General features: G+C 34.6%; 1 protein-coding gene across 21 annotated transcripts in view; it reads right to left on the bottom strand.

Annotated features, from left to right (window-relative positions):
- Positions 1-23,889, bottom strand: part of LOC128263826 (uncharacterized) — a 457,572-nt gene that overhangs the window by 191,874 nt on the left and 241,809 nt on the right. For 19 of the 21 annotated variants that reach the window (XM_052999086.1, XM_052999084.1, XM_052999081.1 and 16 more), the window contains one exon: positions 7,551-7,745. The exons of 1 other annotated variant lie outside the window; for it this stretch is intronic. In XM_052999086.1, coding sequence (XP_052855046.1) covers positions 7,551-7,745 — 195 coding nt within the window. Of the gene's footprint in view, positions 1-7,550; positions 7,746-21,904; positions 22,056-23,889 lie in introns of those variants that run through there. One more of the 21 variants, XM_052999101.1, reaches the window with a different exon arrangement.

Raw genomic sequence — 23,889 nt, 5'->3', positions numbered from 1 at the left:
TTTAAAGCTATCTGCATGAAACTTTTCCAAAAGTTGTCTTTCTATTGCAGGTAGCATATAGCTCCCATAGGAACAATCGAAAAAATTAATTTAAAACAAGAAAGGAAGTAAGCTTCGGCAAGCCGAAGTTTATATACCCTTGCTGCTATTGCAAATATTAAATATTCTTGAAAACATTAAAATTATGATTTACTTGAAACTGTGATGATTTGCAGCTCAATTATTTGATAGTTCAAATTATTAATTAATCAAAAAGAATTTCTATGGGAGCTATATGCTATAGTCGTCCGATTTTGATGAAATTTAAACCGTAATTCTGAAATATTTATCCATTACTATATCTCGAAGAACTAAAAAAAAAAATTAAAAAACAGAAAAGCTATAATTTTTTTTCATTTATTTTTATGATTGTTCCTATGGGAGCTATGCGCTATAGTCGTCCGATTTTGATGAAATTTAAACCGTAATTCTGAAATATTTAACCATTACTATATCTCGAAGAACTAAAGAAAAAATTAAAAAACAGAAGTTATTATTTTTTTTTCATTTATTTTTCCGATTTTTCCTATGGGAGCTATATGCTATAGTCGTCCGATCCGGCTCGTTCCGACTTATATACTACCTGCAATAGAAAGACAACTTTTGGGAAAGTTTCATGCAGATAGCTTTAAAACTGAGAGACTAGTTTGCGTAGAAACGGACGGACAGACGGACAGACTAACAGACGGACAGACTGACAGACGGACAGACGGACATGGCTAGATCGACTCTCCTAGAGATGCTGATCAAGAATATATATACTTTATAGGGTCGGAGATGTCTCCTTCACTGCGTTGCAAACTTCTGACTGAAATTATAATACCCTCTGCAAGGGTATAAAAATTATAACTTTGGTGTTTTTAAATTTTTCTATAAGTTCTTTGACATATAGTAATGGTTAAATATTTCAGAACTACGGTTTAAATTTCATCAAAATCAGACGACTATATTATATAGCTCCTATCTAGCTAACTATCTAATAATTAAGCTTCAAATCATCATTGCTTCAATGTTTTTAGACATATACGCAAGTAAATCATAATTTTAATGTTTTCAAAAATATTTAATTCTTGCAATAGCTGCAAGGGTATATAAACTTCGGCTTGCCGAAGTTTGCTTCCTTTCTTGTTTTTTTTTAATTAGCTCTTATACATACAGCTCACACATGTACATATCGCTCTTTGGAGTCTCAAACAAAATCAGTGCATATTAGAGATCGAAACAACTTGGACGTTATACTCTGATAACTCTGCATTTGGGCAGAGTCCGCACAGATTGAATACCCATGAACTGTAGTTACCTTCTTGTATAATGATAACTCATTTTTATTTCAAAAATTCCTTTTTTTATATAACAAGCAGTGGCTCCTGTATCTATTAAAATCTTTAACTTCTTCTTGGTTTTTCTGTCTATCCTATTTAAATAAGGCCTTCCCTGTAGGGGTCTGGTCTAAAAAATGATCTTCATAGATATTATTTATTTACTACTCGATTACTATTTGCCAGCCAATTATTATTCGGCTGCCGATTTTTATTAGGTTTATTCTGGAGTTGAATCGATGGATCAACATCCATTGGCTTGACGACTTTTTGCTTTTAATTGTTATTTTGATTATTGTTGTGCCTTAAATATCGCTTTTGTGGTCAGTTATAATTATTATTTCTCATTTTATTAGAATTATTATTCTGTCGTATTTGATCAAATCGTAAGTTGTTTCCCTGATATTTATTTTCATTTTTTAATCCGTTAAACCTGGTTGCAAATTGAACACGGAAATTGTTTGATTCTAGTTCTTAGACCTTTGCCAAAGCATTGGGCAAATCTGGTGGATTTAATGAGAAAAGAGTTTTGGAAATATATCCATTCAGGCCGATTATAAATATTCGTAGAGCAATGCTCCTTACTGTTTTGTATGTTTCCTTGGTAATTAAATTACGCTGTCATTTCCGGATGTCATTATGGTTTTGTTTATTAGTAAAATCATTTTTTTATTGACTTCGCTATAGTATTCAGTAACTGTCATTCGTTCCTGCCTGACGATACTTAGTACTGACTCGAGATTATGTATTGGTCGTTTATCGCTATATATAAAGATAAGATTGCTTGAAAGTTTAAAACGGTGCCATGATCGGTAAGTACATCATGGCCAGCTCCCATAATTTTATTACGTAAATGGTTAAGGCGATAAAATATTGTTCACTTTGAATTTTATAAAGACTCATCACAGTTTCTGCAGCTTCCCTCCAACCTACATAATGTGTTGGTTCCCCGGTGAATTTTTGTAAAGATTTTACCATTTCAAGTGTTGCATCGCATTTTATAATTGGGTCGATTGCTTGTATTTTATAATCCTCTACAGTGTTTGCATCCTTCTAAACCTTCTATTTTCCTGCTCACTTCATTCAATTGAACATTTATTAATCTATTTATAATTCCACTGTTAAGCCGCCGGCTGTCGCTATACTACCTGCAGAAAAAATTCGTGCTGAACCTCCGGTTACCATTGTTAAATTTAACTTACCAAAGCTAATTATTAAGTTTTCCAGATTGTTTCTTGATATTATCTATTAGATCGTGAATCTATCTTACTGTTTTTATCAATGTTTAAATATTATAATTTTTTTCTCAATTCCCTGATCTTAAAGTATAATCTTTGATTTTTTAATATTGTAAATTAATTCCTCACTACACTGTCCCGATGGGGATTAAACAAAAAAAAAAAACAAGAAGGAATGCGAGTCGAGTTCTCCGACTATTTGATCCCAATTACTCAGCTAACAAATTTCAAAATAAATATTCCCTCAGGAAAAAACGGGCTTTATGTAGAGAACCCTCGCTAACAGTTCATTCGCTCTGTCTCAATGCATCAGCGATCACCACGGCCCTGTCTAATAAGCACCGGAGAGTGTTAGCCGGCAGAGTAGGCTCAGGGCGTACCATGCAAGTATTTTCAATCGCAGAAGACGCTTTACTTTTGGCAAATGCAGAGTTTGAAAATATTGTTCATAATAGCCATAAACGGGTTGGACAACTTGATTATGCCAAATAGTAGGTTACCGAAAAAAATCGTTAAGTCTCTTGTGAAAGGAACGGTTTTCCGTTCTCTAGATTGATATTGCAACCGAATGCAACTGCCCGATGATGAAAGTCCGTAGAGCAGGACTCATGCCGAAATCATTACCACAACATAGAAAGAGAAACGTTTATAACTAAGGCCAAAAACAGAGCGTCGATTAGGGTTTATAAAAATCTTCAGCACAATTTATTAAAAAACAAGAAAGGAAGCAAACTTCGGCAAGCCGAAGTTTATATACCCTTGCAGCTATTGCAAGAATTAAATATTTTTGAAAACATTAAAATTATGATTTACTTGCGTATATGTCTAAAAACATTGAAGCAATGATGATTTGCAGCTCATTATTAGGTAGTTATTTTATATAATTTTATTATTTCTATTGGAGCTATATGATATAGTCGTCCTATTTTGATGAAATTTTAAACGTAATTCTGAAATATTTATCCATTACTATATGTCGAAGAACTTATAGAAAAATTTAAAAACACCAAAGTTATAATTTTTTTTTATTTACTTTTATGATTGTTCCTATGGGAGCTATATGCTATAGTCGTCCGATTTTGATGAAATTTAAGCCGTAATTCAGAAATATTTAACCATTACTATATCTCGAAGAACTAAAAAAAAAAATTAAAAAACAGAAAAGTTATAATTTTTTTTCATTTATTTTTCCGATTGTTCCTATGGGAGCTATATACTATAGTCGTCCGATTTTGATAAAATTTAAATTATAATTCTGAAATATTAAACCATTACTAAATGTCAAAGAACTAAAAAAAAATTTAAAAACAGCAAAGTTATAATTTTTTTTCATTTATTTTTCCGATTGTTCCTATGAGAGCTATATGCTATAGTCGTCCGATCCGGCTCGCTCCGACTTATATACTACCTGCAATAGAAAGACAACTTTTGGGAAAGTTTCATGCAGATAGCTTAAAAACTGAGAGACTAGTTTGCATATAAACGGACGGACAGACGGACAGACGGACGGACAGACGGACATGGCTAGATCGACTCTACTAGTGATGCTGATCAAGAATATATATACTTTATAGGGTCGGAAACGTCTCCTTCACTGCGTTGCAAACTTCTGACTGAAATTATAATACCCTCTGCAAGGGTATAAAAATTATTTTGACGATCAACATAGAGGAGAATTTATAAAACTTATCTTTCAAGCAAGAACCGAGACTGCCTCTTAATGGCAGACCATACAGCAGCACACCATCACAGGAGTGCAGCCTCTGCAACGTGAAATCAAGGAAGTTCAACATTTCATCTCAGTCTAACCAATTCTGAAAGAGATTCGTTTTACATGTTTAATGAAAACCGATCTGCACAGTCTTTAAAATAGAAATAACTGGGAGATTCTAGCATGATTTATTTCAAAAGCCAGTATCTAGAGGCAAAAAATTGTTTTAGAACATTTTTAGAATTAAACATTACTAAATAATCCGTCTGACGGCATAAAAGCCGTTGTCGTTGTAGCCAACAATTGTCTTTGTTTGTTTTTAAGTAACTCTCAAATTTGAAAACCCTGCTGTAAATAAGAAACATAAAGAAAAACGAAATAAATAAATGAAAAACATACGACTACAAAATAGTTATAACACGAAAGGAAGCAAACTTCGGCAAGCCGAAGTTTATATACCCTTGCAGCTATTGCAAGAATTAAATATTTTTGAAAACATTAAAATTATGATTTACTTGCGTATATGTCTAAAAACATTGAAGCAATGATGATTTGCAGCTCAATTATTAGATAGTTATTTTATATAATTTTATTATTTCTATGGGAGCTATATAATATAGTCGTCTGATTTAGATGAAATTTAAACCGTAGTTCTGAAATATTTAACCTATAGTAATAGTCCGTCTGTCCGTCCGTCTGTCCGTCCGTTTCTACGCAAACTAGTCACTCAGTTTTAAAGCGATCTGCATGAAACTTTCCCAAAAGTTGTCTTTCTATTGCAGGTAGTATATAAGTCGGAACGAGCCGGATCGGACGACTATAGCATATAGCTCCCATAGGAACAATCGAAAAAATAAATAAAAAAAAATTATAACTTTGCTGTTTTTTAATTTTTTTTTAGTTCTTCGACATATAGTAATGGTTAAATATTTCAGAATTTCGATTTAAATTTCATCGAAATCGAACGACTATATCATATAGCTCCCATAGGAACAATCGCAAAACAAATACAAAAAAAAATTATAACTTTGCTGTTTTTAAATAATTCTCTTAGTTCTTCGACATATAGTAATGGCTAACTATTTCAGAATTACGGTTTAAATTTCATCAAAATCGGACGACTATATCATATAGCTCCCACAGGAACAATCGAAAAAAAAAAACAAAAAAAAATTATAACTTTGCTGTTTTTAAATTTCTATACCCTTGCAGAGGGTATTATAATTTCAGTCAGAAGTTTGCAACGCAGTGAAGGAGACGTTTCCGACCCTATAAAGTATATATATTCTTGATCAGCATCACTAGTAGAGTCGATCTAGCCATGTCCGTCTGTCCGTCCGTCTGTCCGTCCGTCTGTCCGTCTGTCCGTCCGTTTATATGCAAACTAGTCTCTCAGTTTTAAAGCTATCTGCATGAAACTTTCCCAAAAGTTGTCTTTCTATTGCAGGTAGTATATAAGTCGGAACGAGCCGGATCGGACGACTATAGCATATAGCTCCCATAGGAACAATCGGAAAAATAAATGAAAAAAAATTATAACTTTGCTGTTTTTTAATTTTTTGTTTAGTTCTTCGACATATAGTAATGGTAAAATATTTCCGATTTACGGTTTCATTTCATCAAAATCGGACGACTATAGCATATAGCTCCCATAGGAACAATCGGAAAAATAAATGAAAAAAAATTATAACTTTGCTGTTTTTTAATTTTTTGTTTAGTTCTTCGAGATATAGTAATGGTTTAATATTTCAGAATTACGGTTTTAATTTCATCAAAATCGGACGACTATAGCATATAGCTCCCATAGTAACAATCGGAAAAATAAATGAAAAAAAATTATAACTTTTCTGTTTTTTAATTTTTTGTTTAGTTCTTCGACATATAGCAATGTTATTTCAGAATTATGGTATAAATTTTATCAAAATCGGACGTCTATAGCATATAGCTCCCATAGAAATAATAAAAATATATAAAATAACTATCTAATAATTGAGCTGCAAATCATCATAGTTTCAATGTTTTTTTTTAGCACATACTCAAGTAAATCATAATTTAAATGTTTTCAAAAGTATTTAGTTAATGCAATAGCTGCAAGGGTATATGAACTTCGGCTTGCCGAAGTTTGCTTTCCTTCTTGTTTTTTTTAGTTCTTCGACATATAGTAATGGATAAATATTTCAGAATTACGTCAAAATCGGACGACTATATCATATAGCTGCCATAGGAACAATAAAAATATATAAAATACCTATCTAATAATTGAGCTGCAAATCATCACAGCTTCAAGTTTTTAAACACATACGCAAGTAAATCATAATTTTAATTTTTTTAAAAATATTTAATTCTTGCAATAGCTGCAAGGGTATATGAACTTCGGCTTGCCGAAGTTTGCTTTCTTTCTTGTTTATCTATTTTTCCGATTGTTCCTATGGGAGCTATAAGCTATAGTTGTCCGATTTTGATGAAATTTAAACCGTAATTCTGAAATATTTATCCATTACTATATCTCGAAGAACTAAAAAAAAAATAAAAAAACAGCAAAGCTATAATTTTTTTTCATTTATTTTTATGATTGTTCCTATTGGAGCTATATGATATAGTCGTCCGATTTTGATATTACTTAAACCGTAATTCTGAAATATTTAACCATTACTATATCTCGAAGAACTAAAAAAAAAATTAAAAAACACCAAAGTTATAAAATTTTTTATTTGTTTTTCCGATGGTTCCTATGGGAGCTATATGCTATAGTCGTCCGATCCGGCTCGATCCGACTTATATACTACCTGCAATAGAAAGACAACTTTTGGGAAAGTTTCATGCAGATAGCTTTAAAACTGAGAGACTAGTTTGCGTAGCAACGGACGGACAGACGGACAGACTGACAGACGGACAGACGGACAGACGGACAGACGGAAATGGCTAGATCGACTCTCCTAGTGATGATCAAGAATATATATACTTTAAAGGGTCGGAGATGTCTCCTTCACTGCGTTGCAAACTTCTGACTGAAATTATAATACCCTCTGCAAGGGTATAAAAATTTATGGATAAAAGAAATCACACCTGTCAATTTTGGGGAGAAATACATAGTGAATGAGGGAGATGGAGTTTTTTCTATCTTTGCTACGAATGTCGATTGAAAGCTTCTGCTCTGCTGGCATCGCTGTTGGTAGACGAATGATTCAGTGATGAGTAATAAGGGTGATACATTCTTTTTTATTGGCAGGTAGTCGTGCCTACCTTGAGTTTGGACTTGCTGAGCGGCTACGTTGATGTTGGGACTGTTCCCGATCGTTTACGTAATGAACGATAGCAGATGTAACTTCTTTGATCGAGCTCTGAATCTCTGGCGTAACAGATTGTAGGGGTCGCGATCCGTTCGGCGTAAGCGGTAGGTATGGGGTTGTACGATGTGCCAGCAACGAATTAGCCAGACTGCAAGTTAATAATTAGATTAGTCGATTCTTAAAAATAAAATAGGTCTTGAAAACATTTGTGTATAGTTTGAAATCAAATTTTGCTGTTTCATGTGAAAGTATTACCACTGTGAAAGCTCAAAAATAAGTTGGCATAATGTGGACAGTGTGCCAGATATAAATTAGGAAAGGTATTCCGATTTTGATAAATCCAGTGACTGTAACGAAAATGATTATACAAAAAAAAAAAACAAGAAGGAATGCGATTCGAGTTCCCCGACTATTTGATCCCAATTACTCAGCTAACAAATTTCAAAATAAATATTCCCTCAGGAAAAAACGGGCTTTAGGTAGAAAAATAAACCGTACCAACAAAGGCCCTGAAAATCTCGGGCCATTAAATGAAAATAGATTTTCCATTCTGGCGGAGCCTGAAACAGAGTACGAAGAATTAGCCCCAAAGAAACTTAAGCCCCCACCTATCTTTATTCGGAAGAAGATCTCCAACGTCCTAGTCAATAAAATAGTTGAGCTTGTCGGGAAGGATAACTTTCATGTTATTCCGCTTATGAAAGGCAATATAAGCGAAACCAAACTTCAAACCAAAACCGAAGATGATTTCCGAGCAGTGTCGAAGTACCTAAACAATGCCAAAAAGAATTACTACACGTACCAGCTGAAAAGTTGCAAGGGCTTACAAGTTGTCCTCAAGGTAATAGAACCCGATGTGACCCCCTCTGAAATTATAGAGGCTTTAAAAGAAAACGGTTTTTGCGCCAAAAATGTTATAAACATTATGAACAAAAACAAGAAGCCTCAACCACTTTTCAAGGTCGAGCTGGAGCCAGACAGCAGAACTTTGAAAAAACGCAGTGCACCCGATTTACAAGTTGCAGTACCTTCTGCACCGTAGGATCACAGTAGAAGAGCCGCTTGTGGAAACTGCCACGGCTCCGAACCCTGCCCTGCCAACAAGGGAGACTCTCTCACTAAAAAGTGTGTAAACTGCCAAGGAAACCACACAGCAAACTACAGAGGCTGTCCAGTCTACAAGGAGATGAAAAGTCGGATGCAAAGAGCGACAACGGCACGCCAGAACATTTACATGAAATCACAAACGACACCCGAAGTTTTCTTCGCAAAAGCAGCCAGGTCATCATTTGGCCCTTCAATTACCACCAACAGCATTTCCTACGCCAGTGCTCTAAGATCAGGCACAGCTCACATAGAGCCGAAAACTGATAACATACAGCAGGCCATGGGACAGCCACAAAGTAACATGGAAACTATGATGATAACTTTGCAACAAAATATGATGGAATTTATGTCCTTCATGAAAACCACCATGCAAACTCTAATGCAAAACCAAAATATCTTGTTACAAATTCTTGCAGCTCAGCAGTCCAAATAAATTATGCCTAGCCTCCGAATAACTCTGTGGAAATAACTCAATTTCTGAACGAAAATCACATCGACGTTATGTTGCTGGCAGAAACGCATCTCACCAGCAAATATAACTTTCAAGTACGAGGATACACGTTCTACGGCACCATTCATCCAGATGGTAAAGCACATGGAGGAGCCGGCATCTTAATAAGAGACCGTATCAAACACCACTTTCACCAACGGTTTGCAAAAAATTATCTGCAAGCTACATCGATAAAATTACAGTTGGGCACCAGCAACCTTGCCATTGCCGCTGTCTACTGCCCACCCCGCTTTACAGTCTCAGAAGACCAATTCATGGACTTCTACAATTCACTTGGAGAGCGATTCATAGCAGCAGGTGATTACAACGCCAAGCACACACACTGGGGATCCCGCCTTGTTACCCCCAAAGGAAGGCAACTATATAATGCACTCATCAAAACATGCAACAAACTGGACTACGTTTCACCAGGCAGTCCTACATACTGGCCAACAGATCCTAGAAAACTACCTGATTTAATTGATTTTGCTGTGACAAAAAATATTTCTCGCAATCTAATATCTGCAAAATCGCTTTTGGATCTATCAGCGGACCACTCTCCAGTGCTAATAACTCTTCTTCAAAGCCCGGAATTAATCGAGCACCCTTGCAGGCTGACGTCGCATCGAACCAACTGGCTGAAGTTCAAAAAGTACGTAAGTTCCCACATCGAACTAACTCCACAGCTCAACTTCAAGGAGGACATCGACTGCTATGCCAATGCACTGGAGTCTGTACTCGTCGCAGCACCCAAAGTCTCTACACCGCAAGGGAGGGATGGGCACACACACCAACACAAAACTAACCTTGAAATCGAACAGCTTGTTTTGGAGAAAAGACGTTTGAGGCGTGCTTGGCAAACCAGCAGATCGCCATCCTCAAAACATAGTCTTAAGGAAGCTGGTCGCAGACTTACCAGGGCTCTAAGGCACGAAGAAGAAAAAGCACAACGCCAGTACATTGAGAAACTTTCACCCACCAGCACCAAGCATCCCCTGTGGAGGGCCCACCAAAATCTAAGTGCGCCGGCCGAAACAGTAATTCCCGTAAGAGACTCTTCAGGCAGCTGGGCCAGAAGCGACAAAGACAGAGCCTGCACATTTGCTTTACACCTTCGAAATGTTTTTGAGCCAAACCCTGCAAATAATTCATTCACACTACCGTCGCCGTCAACTCGAGGTGGAACTGAGATGGCGCCAATTCTGTTCCAAACAAACGAAGTTGCAAAAGTCATCAGCGAGCAATTAAAAACAAAAAAGGCCCCAGGCGGTGATCTAATAACTCCTAAGATGCTAATTGAACTCCCAAACTGTTATTATTCCGGCGCATCAATTTGGCTTTCGAGAAAGCCATGGAACAATAGAGCAAGTTAACAGATTAACAACAGAAATACGAACTGCATTCGAGTCTCGGGAATACTGCAGTGCGGTATTCCTTGACGTTGCGCAGGCTTTCGACCGAGTCTGGCTCGATGGCCTTATGCATAAAATCAGAACGTTACTACCGGAAAACACTCACAGGATACTTGAATCGTACCTTTACAACAGAGCCTTCGCCGTGAGATGCAACACTACAATATCCGACGATTACACGATAGAGGCCTGAGTTCCTCAAGGTAGCGCCCTTGGCCCAACTCTATTTCTCCTTTACACCGCAGATATTCCCACGAACGAGCGGCTAACTACTTCTACATTCGCAGACGACACCGCGATCTTAAGTCGGTCCAAATGCCCAATTCAGGCAACAGCACAACTAGCTGATCATCTCGTGGTAGTGGAGAGGTGGTTATCAGACTGGCGTATAAAAATAAATGCCCAAAAGTGTAAACACATAACGTTTACTATTAACAGACAAACGTGTCCCCCGCTAACTCTGAATAACACGCCACTCCCACAAGCTGACGATGTAACGTACCTTGGCGTCCACCTTGACAGAAGACTTACATGGCGGAGACATATCGAAGCTAAGAAAATTCATCTAAAACTAAAATCCAATAACCTCCATTGGCTCATAAACGCTCGCTCCCCCCTCTGCCTGGACTTCAAGGTTCTGCTCTACAATTCAACGCTTAAGCCAGTCTGGACTTACGGCTCCCAATTGTGGGGAAACGCGAGCAGCAGTAACATCGACATTATCCAGCGAGCCCAATCAAAAATCCTGAGAACTATCACCGGGGCACCTTGGTATGTTCGGAACGACAACATCCACAGAGATCTTGGCATTCTACCCGTAAAAGATGAAATTTCAAAACAAAAGGCGTCCTACCACACCAAGCTAACATCTCATCCAAACCAGGCCTAGCCAGGGTTTCCAACCGGACCCGATTGCAACGAAATGACCTTCCAGCTCAGCAATAGTTATTAGAGCCCTTACATCCCGCGTCAGTCAACTTGACTGTCAGATATAGCTTTTTAATTTAAGATTTTATATACTTATTGTTAGTCTCAATTCAGAGAAGATTCAATAAATAAAATGCATATGTAAAAAAAAAAAAAAAGGTAGAGAACCCCCACTAACAGTTCATTCGCTCTGTCTCAATGCATCAGCGATCACCACGGCCCTGTCTAATAAGCACAGGAGAGTGTTAGCCGGCAGAGTAGGCTCAGGGCGTACCATGCAAGTATTTTCAATCGCAGAAGACGCTTTACTTTTGGAAGTAAAAATTTGGTCTTTTGCGATATTGCTTTCGGATCGCGAAGGATACTTCAACCGCATTTCCAAAATCACAAAATGTATCCCAAAAGTTTCCCAGAATACTCTTTTTCAGTTGAAAAATATAAGACATGAAAATATTAAATGTAATTCAATACTATTGCTCATTTTCATTTCATTTACTGCCAGCTAAGTTTGATTAGAAAATTAGCTTTCAGAAATTCCAAAAATAACATGAATTAATTAACTGGTTTTTACTTGTCATTATACAAATAATTGCGTTTATTACCTTTTAGAATCAAGCATGTTGAAATAGTCTCAATGCTTGGCTTTTCTTTCGATCCATGTCAAGTTATATAATCCGGGCTAGATCGACTGTCTTAATGATGCTGGTTAAGTATATATATTTACTTTATGGGTTCGAAAATTTTTCTTCCCTGCAAACTTGTCGCAAACGTTTGACTGAAATTATAATACACTCTGTTTTTTTTATTTTCCAAATGATGCAAATATTAAAAAAATTATAAATGATTACCCCGGAGCTTAATTTCCTTTTAAACGGTGCGTGATATGTGTTTTTCAAAACAATGCGATAACCTTTGATGTTCAACGATAACCATACCCTTGTAGAGGGTATTTTAATTTCAGTCAAATGTATGCAACGGAGTAAAGGAGACATTTCCGACACCATCATTAGGAGAGTCGATCTAGTCATGTTCATCTATTCATTCGCCTGTTCGATTGTTCGTCCGCCCATTTCTATACAAACTATTCAATCAGTTTTAATTCTATCTGCATAAAACTTTCCCTAATCTTGGCTTTTTTTTGCAGGTAGTATAAAAGTCTGAACGAGTCGGATCGGACGACTATAGCATATAGCTCACATAGGAACAACCGGAAAATGAAATGAAGAAAATTAAGGCTTCGCTGTTTTTCAATTTCTTTAATAATATTTGAGAATAATGGTTTTAATTTTGTGAAAATCGGACGACTAAATTATAGAGCACCTTGAAGAATAAGAATATTTTTTCTAAATTGAAAACCAACGAAAATAAATTAGTGGCGTGAACTTTATTTGGGCAAAACGACAATGCACAGTGGTCGGCTCAAAGGCCATAAATAAAAATTCAATGTCAAAATTTTAATTTTAAATGTACCAATTCTTATTTATAATTGGTCTAGCTACATATTTAAATTTTTTTCATCTTAATACCCTTGCAGAGGGTATTATAATTTCAGTCAGAAGTTTGCAACGCAGTGAAGGAGACGTTTCCGACCCTATAAAGTATATATATTCTTGATCAGCATCACTAGTAGAGTCGATCTAGCCATGTCCGTCTGTCCGTCCGTTTATATGCAAACTAGTCTCTCAGTTTTTAAGCTATCTGCATGAAACTTTCCCAAAAGTTGTCTTTCTATTGCAGGTAGTATATAAGTCGGAGCGAGCCGGATCGGACGACTATAGCATATAGCTCCCATAGGAACAATCGGAAAAATAAATGAAAAAAAATTATAACTTTGCTGTTTTTAAATTTTTTTTTTAGTTCTTTGACATTTAGTAATGGTTTAATATTTCAGAATTATAATTTAAATTTTATCAAAATCGGACGACTATAGTATATAGCTCCCATAGGAACAATCGGAAAAATAAATGAAAAAAAATTATAACTTTTCTGTTTTTTAATTTTTTTTTTAGTTCTTCGAGATATAGTAATGGTTAAATATTTCAGAATTACGGTTTAAATTTCATCAAAATCGGACGACTATAGCATATAGCTCCCATTGGAACAATCATAAAAGTAAATAAAAAAAAATTATAACTTTGGTGTTTTTAAATTTTTCTATAAGTTCTTCGACATATAGTAATGGATAAATATTTCAGAATTACGTTTAAAATTTCATCAAAATAGGACGACTATATCATATAGCTCCAATAGAAATAATAAAATTATATAAAATAACTACCTAATAATGAGCTGCAAATCATCATTGCTTCAATGTTTTTAGACATATACGCAAGTATATCATAATTTTAATGTTTTCAAAAATATTTAATTCTTGCAATAGCTGCAAGGGTATATAAACTTCGGCTTGCCGAAGTTTGCTTCCTTTCTTGTTTTTTAATAAATTGTGCTGAAGATTTTTATAAACTAAGGCCAAAAACAGAGCGTCGATTAGCGCTCTGTTTTTGGCCTTAGTTATAAACGTTTCTCTTTCTATGTTGTGGTAATGATTTCGGCATGAGTCCTGCTCTACGGACTTTCATCATCGGGCAGTTGCATTCGGTTGCAATATCAATCTAGAGAACGGAAAACCGTTCCTTTCACAAGAGACTTAACGATTTTTTTCGGTAACCTACTATTTGGCATAATCAAGTTGTCCAACCCGTTTATGGCTATTATGAACAATATTTTCAAACTCTGCATTTGCCTTGTCTTTGCCTTTGGCTTTGAGGTCCGATCTTGGTTCCCCAACTAAGTTAAACAAATCAAGAACCCACCAAATTGCACCGGTCTGCATAATTTAATTTTGCGTTACAAGAACCCACCAAATTGCATCGGTCTGCATAATTGAATTTCACAATGAGATGCATCAGTTTCATCTTAAGCTTTTAATCTAAACATAAATTGAAGTTCTAAAGTTCAAAAAGAAAAGTAAATTGGCCGAGGCTCATTAGACCAGATTAGGAAATAAAGAGGCAGTTTTATTTTGATCGAGTCCTCGATCGGTTTTCTAGTATTAAAAGTGTCTTGTATTAAAGGAGTATTAAGAATAAAGGCTCATTACCCGAGTATTAAGAAAAAAAAATTTATAAATAAACGCATTAAACTAAAAAAACTTCAACAAACAAGAACTAACAACAACGAAAAAAATTTCAGTCAAAAGTTTGCAACAAGTTTGCAAAGAAGAAAAATTTTCGACCCCATAATGTAAATATATATGCTTAACCAGCATCATTAAGACAGTCGATCTAGCCCGGATTATATAACTTGACATGGATCGAAAGAAAAGCCAAGCATTGAGACTGTTTCAACATGCCCGATTATAAAAGGTAATAAACGCAATTTTTTGTATAATGACAAGTAAAAAACAGTTAATTAATTCATGTTATTTTTGGAATTGCTGAAAGCTAATTTTCTAATCAAACTGAGCTGGCAGTAAATGAAATGAAAATGAGCAATAGTATTGAATTACATTTAATATTTTCATGTCTTATATTTTTCAACTGAAAAAGAGTATTCTGGGAAACTTTTGGGATACATTACTTTGTGATTTTGGAAATGCGGTTGAAGTATCCTTCGCGATCCGAAAGCTATATCGCAAAAGACCAAATTTTTACTTCCAAAAGTAAAGCGTCTTCTGCGATTGAAAATACTTGCATGGTACGCCCTGAGCCTACTCTGCCGGCTAACACTCTCCGGTGCTTATTAGACAGGGCCGTGGTGATCGCTGATGCATTGAGACAGAGCGAATGAACTGTTAGCGAGGGTTCTCTACATAAAGCCCGTTTTTTTCCTGAGGGAATATTTATTTTGAAATTTGTTAGCTGAGTAATTGGGATCAAATAGTCGGAGAACTCGACTCGCATTCCTTCTTGTTTTTTTTTTTGTTTAATCCCCATCGGGACAGTGTAGTGAGGAATTAATTTACAATATTAAAAAATCAAAGATTATACTTTAAGATCAGGGTATTGAGAAAAAATTATAATATTTAAACATTGATAAAAACAGTAAGATAGATTCACGATCTAATAGATAATATCAAGAAACAATCTGGAAAACTTAATAATTAGCTTTGGTAAGTTAAATTTAACAATGGTAACCGGAGGTTCAGCACGAATTTTTTCTGCAGGTAGTATAGCGACAGCCGGCGGCTTAACAGTGGAATTATAAATAGATTAATAAATGTTCAATTGAATGAAGTGAGCAGGAAAATAGAAGGTTTAGAAGGATGCAAACACTGTAGAGGATTATAAAATACAAGCAATCGACCCAATTATAAAATGCGATGCAACACTTGAAATGGTAAAATCTTTACAAAAATTCACCGGGGAACCAAATTAGGTGAGGAAGCTGCAGAAACTGTGATGAGTCTTTATAAAATTCAAAGTGAACAATATTTTATCGCCTTAACCATTTTACGTAATAAAATTATGGGAGCTGGCCATGATGTACTTACCGATCATGGCACCGTTTTAAACTTTCAAGCAATCTTATCTTTATATATAGCGATAAACGACCAATACATAATCTCGAGTCAGTACTAAGTATCGTCAGGCAGGAACGAATGACAGTTACTGAATACTATAGCGAAGTCAATAAAAAAATGATTTTACTAATAAACAAAACCATAATGACATCCGGAAATGACAGCGTAATTTAATTACCAAGGAAACATACAAAACAGTAAGGAGCATTGCTCTACGAATATTTATAATCGGCCTGAATGGATATATTTCCAAAACTCTTTTCTCATTAAATCCACCAGATTTGCCCAATGCTTTGGCAAAGGTCTAAGAACTAGAATCAAACAATTTCCGTGTTCAATTTGCAACCAGGTTTAACGGATTAAAAAATGAAAATAAATATCAGGGAAACAACTTACGATTTGATCAAATACGACAGAATAATAATTCTAATAAAATGAGAAATAATAATTATAACTGACCACAAAAGCGATATTTAAGGCACAACAATAATCAAAATAACAATTAAAAGCAAAAAGTCGTCAAGCCAATGGATGTTGATCCATCGATTCAACTCCAGAATAAACCTAATAAAATCGGCAGCCGAATAATAATTGGCTGGCAAATAGTAATCGAGTAGTAAATAAATAATATCTATGAAGATCATTTTTAGACCAGACCCCTACAGGGGAAGGCCTTATTTAAATAGGATAGACAGAAAAACCAAGAAGAAGTTAAAGATTTTAATAGATACAGGAGCCACTGCTTGTTATATAAAAAAAGGAATTTTTGAAATAAAAATGAGTTATCATTATACAAGAAGGTAACTACAGTTCATGGGTATTCAATCTGTGCGGACTCTGCCCAAATGCAGAGTTATCAGAGTATAACGTCCAAGTTGTTTCGATCTCTAATATGCACTGATTTTGTTTGAGACTCCAAAGAGCGATATGTACATGTGTGAGCTGTATGTATAAGAGCTAATTAAAAAAAAACAAGAAAGGAAGCAAACTTCGGCAAGCCGAAGTTTATATACCCTTGCAGCTATTGCAAGAATTAAATATTTTTGAAAACATTAAAATTATGATTTACTTGCGTATATGTCTAAAAACATTGAAGCAATGATGATTTGAAGCTTAATTATTAGATAGTTAGCTAGATAGGAGCTATATAATATAGTCGTCTGATTTTGATGAAATTTAAACCGTAGTTCTGAAATATTTAACCATTACTATATGTCAAAGAACTTATAGAAAAATTTAAAAACACCAAAGTTATAATTTTTATACCCTTGCAGAGGGTATTATAATTTCAGTCAGAAGTTTGCAACGCAGTGAAGGAGACATCTCCGACCCTATAAAGTATATATATTCTTGATCAGCATCTCTAGGAGAGTCGATCTAGCCATGTCCGTCTGTCCGTCTGTCAGTCTGTCCGTATGTTAGTCTGTCCGTCTGTCCGTCCGTTTCTACGCAAACTAGTCTCTCAGTTTTAAAGCTATCTGCATGAAACTTTCCCAAAAGTTGTCTTTCTATTGCAGGTAGTATATAAGTCGGAACGAGCCGGATCGGACGACTATAGCATATAGCTCCCATAGGAAAAATCGGAAAAATAAATGAAAAAAAAATAATAACTTCTGTTTTTTATTTTTTTCTTTAGTTCTTCGAGATATAGTAATGGTTAAATATTTCAGAATTACGGTTTAAATTTCATCAAAATCGGACGACTATAGCGTATAGCTCCCATAGGAACAATCGGAAAAATAGATAAACAAGAAAGAAAGCAAACTTCGGCAAGCCGAAGTTTATATACCCTTGCAGCTATTACAAGAATTAAATATTTTTGAAAACATTAAAATTATACCCAAGTAATCGTATATGTCTAAAAACATTGAAGCAATGATGATTTGCAGCTCAATTATTAGGTAGTTATTTTATATAATTTTATTATTTCTATGGGAGCTATATGCTATAGTCGTCTGATTTTGATGAAATTTAAACCGTCATTCTGAAATATTAAACCATTACTATATCTCGAAGAACTAAACAAAAAATTAAAAAACAGAAAAGTTATAATTTTTTTTCATTTATTTTTCCGATTGTTCCTATGGGAGCTATATGCTATAGTCGTCCGATCCGGCTCGTTCCGACTTATATACTACCTGCAATAGAAAGACAACTTTTGGGAAAGTTCAATGCAGATAGCTTTAAAACTGAGAGACTAGTTTGCATATAAACGGACGGACAGACGGACAGACGGACGGACAGACGGACATGGCTAGATCGACTCTACTAGTGATGCTGATCAAGAATATATATACTTTATAGGGTCGGAAACGTCTCCTTCACTGCGTTGCAAACTTCTGACTGAAATTATAATACCCTCTGCAAGGGTATAAAAACGTGCTTCTGCTGTTTTTTGTGTAGTTTGTTGCCGTTTGTTGGTTTGTATTGTCGTTTGTTGTTATATATGTGTTATGTTTGTGTTTATATTCTTTTCTTTAAAATAATAGCTTATAGGAGTACCAAGTTTTACGTTTTCGTTCTGTTCCGTATCGTATCAATGAAAGCTATATGATGTAGTTGTCCGATTTCAATAATGTTCAACCGAAACTCGGGAAAATTAAACTTTTACTAAATCTTAATAAATTAAACAAAAAATGTAAAAATCAAAAAAGTTATAATATTTTTTCATCTTTTCCCGATAGTTCCTATGAAAGCTATAGGATATAGTGGTACGCTCTGGCCAATTCTTGTCCAATATATTTATAACATTTTTCAGGATTTTTGGTACAAGTTTCAAAGCGATAGCCCCTCTAGAAGTATTTATGGCCGCGGCTCCCATACAAGGCCGACCACAGTGCAATGGAAAGAAAACTGCGTGCGATCGAAACAAATCAAATTTTTTTAATATATAACGTCAAGTAAAAAATAATCCATTATTTGTACATGAAAATAAAAGTTTTTTTTGTATGTTTAGAATTATCCGATTTATTTTAAATAAGCACTATTTTTTTTACAATCGATTGCCATTTTGATGGTAATTTCAACATACCCCTCTCATAAAATCCTTCGTCCTTATTTGCAAAAAACTGAGCCAGTCGGTTTTCACACTCCTCTCTTGTAGCTAATTTTACACTATCCAAATCGTTCGACATTGATAGGAACAAGAAAGGAAGCAAACCGAAGTTCATATACCCCATCAGCTATTTCAAAAACTAACTACTCTTGAAAACGTTAAAATTTTGCGTGTAGGCTTAAAAACATTGAAGCTATTATGATTTGCAGCTTAATTTTGATAGTTCCTATGGCAGCTATACGATTGTTCCTATGGGAGCTACATGCTATAGTCGTCCGATTTTGTTGAAATTCAAACCGTAATTCTAAAATATTTAACCATTACTATATCTCGAAGAACTAAAAAAAAAGTTAAACAAGAAAGTAAGCAAACTTCGGCAAGCCGAAGTTTATATACCCTTGCAGCTATTGCAAGAATTAAATATTTTGAAAACATTAAAATTATGATTTACTTGCGTATATGTCTAAAAACATTGAAGCAATGATGACTTGCAGTTCAATTATTAGATAGTTTTTTTATATAATTTTATTATTTCAATGGGAGCTATATAATATAGTCGTCTGATTTTGATGAAATTTAAACCGTAGTTCTGAAATATTAAACCATTACTATATGTCGAAGAACTTATAGAAAAATTTAAAAACACCAAAGTTATAATTTGTTTTTTATTTATATTTATGATTGTTCCTATGGGAGCTATATGCTATAGTCGTCCGATTTTGATGAAATTTAAACCGTAATTCTGATATATTTAACCATTACTATATCTCGAAGAACTAAAAAAAAAAATAAAAAAAAGAAAAGTTATTATTTTTTTTCATTTATTTTTCCGATTGTTCCTATGGGAGCTATATGCTATAGTTGTCCGATCCGGCTCGATCCGACTTATATACTACCTGCAATAGAAAGACAACTTTTGGGAAAGTTTCATGCAGATAGCTTTAAAACTGAGAGACTAGTTTGCGTAGAACGGACGGACAGACGGACGGACAGACGGACGGACAGACGGACATGGCTAGATCGACTCGCCTAGTGATGCTGATCAAGAATATATATACTTTATAGGGTCGGAGATGTCTCCTTCACTGCGTTGCAAACTTCTGACTGAAATTATAATACCCTCTGCAAGGGTATAATGAGCAATGAATGAAGTCAACAATCTAGAGCTATAAGCCTAAGCATTACATATTTTCCCATATACTATAGTCAATTGCCAGCTGTGCTTAACTTCGATACTTTTATTGCCAATAAAACACACAGTCTGCTTTAACTGATTGATTTGTTTCTTATAATGTCTTTCTTCGTTTAAAGCCAATTTGGCAATTTTTTTTTCGAAATTGAAAAATCATGGGTCTGCAGAACCGTATATATATAGGTCGGGAATTTTTCCAAATTATTTTATAGCCTTTGGGATCACTTGAATCGGTAATCAGCTGCAATGGTACGTATGACGTAACAAAAAGAGTAGAGTCGTCTATATTGTTGTTAAGCGCTTTCTGTTTGTATTCAGAATGTCCGGTACTACCATCGGATCTCCATTTTCCTATTAAAATTAAGTTTTACACCGAATCGCCCGGAATTTTCTTCATGATGAAGTTTTAAAAGCCGGGAAGCTGTATGATTTAGCATTCTTTGCAGTTGAACTTCAGCTTTTTTGATTTTAGCACCAGATCGTAACTTAGCAATACATTAAACGATACTATTGAATTAATAAATTTACGAATGAGCAAGTAATGGTGTATCGATAAATTTGTCTCTACAAAAAGTGATAAAACTTCATAAATATTTGCTTGGCAATGCTTCGGCCCTGAAGACAAGCTGTTCGATCGAAGCAAGGAAGCTGCAGATTCATCCGTTTTCGTTATTTCAGCAATCCTTCGACGTTTTGCTCTTTTCTAACAATCCAATAATTCAGTTTTTGGCCGTCCAAGATTGGCAAATTCCACTGTTGGTTAAGACACCTCGAGATTACAGGCTAATAAAATTGTTTCCTCTTCATTCAGCCAACTTGTTTGATATTGTATAAATGAAGCTTTTTTCCGTTTGTAAATATCCCAAAAAGTATCAATTCTTTTACATATGTACTTGTCTGAACATCGAGTTTCTCAATGAATTCTGCGGCGTTGCGAGCCGTGCGCTTTCTCGGCTGTGACATTTCGTAACCTTTCGTAACCACACCTCGATCGAGACTGTCAGATCTATCCTTTAGAACTCCCTTTTATACAGCCCAAACTGGTCAACATCCTCTTGTTCACATACTTTGCCAAATACCGTCTCTTTAACTCGTACCATCCCAGTCGGAAAAAACACGCTTCCAGGATGCGTTCTTTTACGCTTCCTTTGCATGCGAAAAACGCATTCCAGATCCCTGAAAGCTCCCTTTCCTTTTTGTTCGAGACGGGACAAAAAGTAAGCCTTCTTTTAAAACCGATCTAAGAACGAGTCTTAATGCGTTCCATTGGAAGGTAGTTTCAACTTCGGAAACGCTCGGGTTTCCCTTCCATGTGTACTTTACGAAGGAAGCATTCTACAGCGCACTGTTAGAATGAACTTAGAAACGTTCCTCGGGAACCTTCCTGGATAGCTTCCAAAGCAAGCATTGTGTAACACATCTACAGAATTAATATTGATTCCTTCCACAAGAACACATTTAGAATGATTCCAAAACATGCCTTTTAATAGTCTTACCCAAGAATGCAAATATTATCGTTCCCAAAAAAGCTATTGGGAACCGTTTCTTTTGTCAATTCCAATTTTTATTTATTTAATTTTTTTTAATATTAACATGCTTTAAAACTTATTGTATTACTCCTGGCCGTTTTCGTCCTCTCTCATCTTTTTGGCCATACTTTTACCCTTATAAGTTTTATTTTTGGCCCTAGTGAAGGCCAGTCGAAGGTCTTTAAAATGGTCTGTAAAGCGGTAACCGTCTCTTCTTTGTGACTCTGAAAATATAATAATGGAAAATGTAATATAAAATATAATAATGAGAAGGAAATATGTAATTTTATTAAAATACGATTGTAAGTTTGTAAAACACTTACCGAATAATGTTTCATTTAAATGAATGTAGGACGCAAAACCTTCCCTGTCCCTAGTACCGTCATAATTAAGCTCCATTATCAAACTTGGACTTAATATCCTACTGAAGATCTAGATTTTCCGAATTCAAAAATTTTTAAAAACACATCAAGTTGATCTCTAGTAACATTATTATTATGGTACCATTCTAATAATTTTTCAAGGAGATTCATAGGTATCATATGTGTTTATTTTGTAAAATATCTTTTTTCAATTAAATTATTAAATTTTTTAATTATGTAATGTCTAATTATTTAAATTTATGTTTATTTTTCTTACATTTTTGTTCACATAATTTGTGTTCTTAGGTCCACCCTAAAAAACACTACTTGTATGTAGATGTAAGTCCACACTAGGTAGAAGTAAAAGGAAGAGAGAAAAAAGTGAGCACACAAATAAACGAAACGAGTTCACAAAACAACAAATTTAAATTTATGAAATATATATAAATTACCTTTTGTTTTGAAATAGTTTTTCTGGAATTAAACGAAAATAATATTTAAAACGCATTAATTAAATTAAAACTCAAGTCTTATTGCAGTGTACGCTCAAAAAAATATTTCTTTTTATTTGTTTGATTAACAGAAGCACACAGTTTTAGGAACAATTTGTTTACATTTGTTTTGACCGTACACTGTTTTTAAGACTGTTAATAAGTGTTTATAAATTTAATATTTTTTTTGGCACAGGTACACATCACTTATTGTTTTAATTAATCCATTGTTTGGTTCATGTTATTTTATTAACAGTATTGGAACTCCTATTTAGTTTGTTTATATCAACATATGTACTTACTTGAAAATTAAAACCGCATAGAATATATTAATTTCACAAATCACAGGGGCACCAGCTATTTCAAATGAAAATCAAAATGCAAGTGGCGAGAAATGCAAAAGAAACGAAAAAGACCGCGCGCATTCTTGCATTTTCCCTTTTTTTCTTGTCGTTTGCTTTTTAGAGTACCGTTTTGTTCGGTTACTCCTTGTGAATACAGTGGCGGAGGAAACTATAGCGCCGGCAATGTAAAATAATAATTTAAAACAAAATCACGCTTTAAAAAAAATCATGTAATCGTGTATATATTATTACCTAAAATTAAAATATATAAAAAACTGATTCAAATTAATAATTTTCTAATACAATATAAAATATATTAAATATTATTATTAATAAAATTAAATATTAATATTTTTTACAGAATTAATTTTAGGAAAACTTTAACAAGTCATATACCCCAAACATAACAAAGCATTCAGATATTGTTTTTAAAGATAAAAAGTGAATACATTTAGGCCGCTGCTGTTCATTAAGAAAAATAGATTAAATTGGTTTCCCATTTGTTTGTCCATTCCGAAACAAGACTTCTTTTTGCGTTCTTTCGTAAGCGAGGTTTTCGGTGAAAAACACGATCTCAAAAATATTGGACGATCGGCATCGTTCGGGTTTCAGTTTTTTTTTTACATTGCAAAAGAAGGCTTTTTTATGCATTGTAGTGGAAGGGACGATTTCACAAAAACTCTTTAGAATGCATAAAAAATGCTTCTTTATAGCTTCTTACATTCTTTTTCGCTTGCAAAGCATGCATGAAAGAAGCTTTTTTTATTGGAATGCGTTCTCTAACTTCCGAATAGGGCCTAACGGATTTATGTTATGTGCAGTCTCGGTGTGACATCCCAGTCGGAAGTTAGAGAACGCATT

This window comes from Drosophila gunungcola, unplaced genomic scaffold (genome assembly GCF_025200985.1).
Source record: "Drosophila gunungcola strain Sukarami unplaced genomic scaffold, Dgunungcola_SK_2 000019F, whole genome shotgun sequence".
In the NCBI taxonomy this organism is placed as follows: Eukaryota; Metazoa; Arthropoda; class Insecta; order Diptera; family Drosophilidae; genus Drosophila; species Drosophila gunungcola.
This window is presented reverse-complemented; position numbering and strand designations above follow the sequence as displayed.